At 64.9% G+C, this 2,353-nt stretch overlaps 1 protein-coding gene across 1 annotated transcript; it reads left to right on the top strand.

Annotated features, from left to right (window-relative positions):
• Nucleotides 1-25: 25 nt before the first annotated feature.
• On the top strand, nt 26-2,177 carry SDRG_17280 (hypothetical protein; the record flags this gene model as incomplete). Its single annotated transcript, XM_008623520.1, has 4 exons — nt 26-212; nt 269-553; nt 604-1,785; nt 1,838-2,177. Coding segments are annotated over 4 exons (1,994 nt in total), but the record flags the coding sequence as incomplete, so codon positions are not given.
• Between the last annotated feature and the right edge of the window lie 176 nt (nt 2,178-2,353).

The raw sequence follows: 2,353 nt of genomic DNA, 5'->3' as shown, positions 1-2,353 counted from the left end.
TGGATCGGCGGCTCGGTGGCCGAAGGCGCTTCGCTCGCGCTGGCGTGTCCGGCCAACCAAAACATCGTGTCGATCGAGTACGCTTCGTACGGCACGCCGGCCGGAACGTACCCCAACTTTGTCTCGACGTGGTGCGACGCGCCGGACAGCGCCACGCAAGCTGCCGCCATCTGCGTCGGCCACAACGCGTGCACGCTCGACGCCAACAGCGGGTACTTGCATCGCATTGCCGTAATGTGCGGTGGTCTCATGATCGATACCAACCTAGCGTCTTTACCGACGCGTGCCCAGGTGTTGCCAAGCGGCTCTCTGTGATTGCCGAGTGCGTGGACGCCGACCTCGTCGGCAGCTCGGCGCTGGATGGGGCGTCGGCGACGATCCAGTGTCCGCAAGGCGAGTACATTGGTTCGATTCCGTTTGCGAGCTACGGCACGCCGACGGGCGAGTTTCCCGACTACGCCGCCGACCCGACGTGCGATGCGGCCGGTGCCGTGGCGACCATCGGTGACCGGTGCATCGGCGAGAATGCGTGCTCGGTCGACGTCCACAGCGGGTACATCCACCATTGCTTGGATGACCACAACCACTCATGCGTAATGGTAGGACGTTTGGCGACGACCCGTGTCCGGGCGCCACCAAGAAGCTCGACGTGACGGCCAAGTGTGTGCCCAACAACATCATCGGCACGAGTGTCGCCCAAGACAGCAGCGCGTCGTTGCAGTGCCCGGCTGGCACGTACATCTCGGCCATCGACTTTGCTTCGTTCGGCACGGCGACCGGCATCTTCCCCGACTTTAGCGTCGACCCGACGTGCCACGCCGCCGACAGCAACCTTGTCGTCGGCTCGAGCTGCCTCGGCAAGAACTCGTGCACCGTGGCCGCGACCGCCGACACGTTTACGGCGGGTCCTTGCGCGGGCTCGACCAAGAGTCTGTCGATCGTCGCCGAGTGCATCTCGAACGACATCATCGGCACGTCGGTGCCGCAAGGTGCAGTGCTGCACTTGAGCTGTCCGGCCGGCAAGACGGTGCAGTCGATCGACTTTGCGTCGTTTGGTAATCCCACCGGCCACGTCGGCTCGTTCGCCACCGGCTCGTGCGACGACCCGAGCTCGGTGGCCATCGTGCAGCAGGCGTGCCTCGGACAAGACTCGTGCTCCGTGCCGGCCAACAACGTGTTTACGGACAACTGCTACGGCGTGCAAAAGCACCTCACGGTGCAGGCCACGTGCGCGACGCCGCCGCCGGACCCGCAGATCATTGGCGGGTCGGTGCCCGAGCATGGTACGCTGGAGCTCTCGTGTCCGGCGGGTCAGGCCATCGACGCCGTCTTGTACGCGTCGTACGGTCTCTCGGGCGGCGCGTTCCCCCGCTTTGTCAACGACTGGTGCACGTCGCCGTACTCGGAGCCCGTCGTCGAGTTTCTCTGCCTTGGTCAGACGTCGTGCTCCGTGCCGGCCGAGAGCGCTGCCTTCAGTAACCCGTGCGTCGACACGGACAAGACGCTGAGTGTCACTGCCCACTGCAAGGACGCGGCGCCGGTGATCGTGACGCCGCCCAACCCGGACCCGACCATCATCAGCGCGACTGCCACGGACGGCAACACGCTCTCTCTGCAGTGTCCCAACAACTTTGTCGTCGGACCGGTGCTCTTTGCCTCGTACGGCACGTCGGCGGTGCAGTCGGGTGTCAACACGGTCAGCTGGTGCCACGCGCCGTTGTCGGGTCCTGCCGTTCAGGACGCGTGCACCGGCCAGAACGCGTGCTCGATCGACGTCTCTCCCCAGTACGTCGCTACTCGACTCTTTTGCAGGGTCTCATGTGAATGTGTCTTGTAGGGCGCCGTACTTTGGCCAGGACCCGTGCCTCGGTGTCGAGAAGCACCTCACTGTCCAGGTGCAGTGCGTGGACCCTGACTTGATTGGCGGTGTTGCGGCGGACGGCTCGTCGCTCGACCTGGCGTGTCCGGCGGGCGACGTCGTGGGCGAGATCCTCTTTGCGTCCTACGGCAACCCCACGGGTGACGCGTCGCTCTTCCAGAAGGGCTGGTGCGACTCGATGTACTCGACCAACGTCGTCTCGTCGTTGTGCCTCCACCAGGCGTCGTGCAGCATCCCGGTCAACACGGGGTACGACTTCTTGGATCTGGTCTCGTGTTCTGACGCATTCTCTTGGTGATGTGTAGTGCGTTCAGCGACCCGTGTGTCAACACGGCCAAGTCGCTGGCCGTCAAGGCCAAGTGCTGGCCCGCGCCGGTGCCGACGCCCGACCCGAACCTCATCGGCGGCTCGGTCGACGAGCATGAGACGCTGACGCTGCAGTGCCCGACGGCCGGCTACATCATCGGCTCGGTC

Source organism: Saprolegnia diclina (assembly GCF_000281045.1).
Source record: "Saprolegnia diclina VS20 unplaced genomic scaffold supercont1.242, whole genome shotgun sequence".
NCBI lineage: Eukaryota > Oomycota > Saprolegniomycetes > Saprolegniales > Saprolegniaceae > Saprolegnia > Saprolegnia diclina.
The sequence above is the reverse complement of the archived record's forward strand: the minus strand, read 5'-3'. Positions and strand labels throughout refer to the sequence as shown.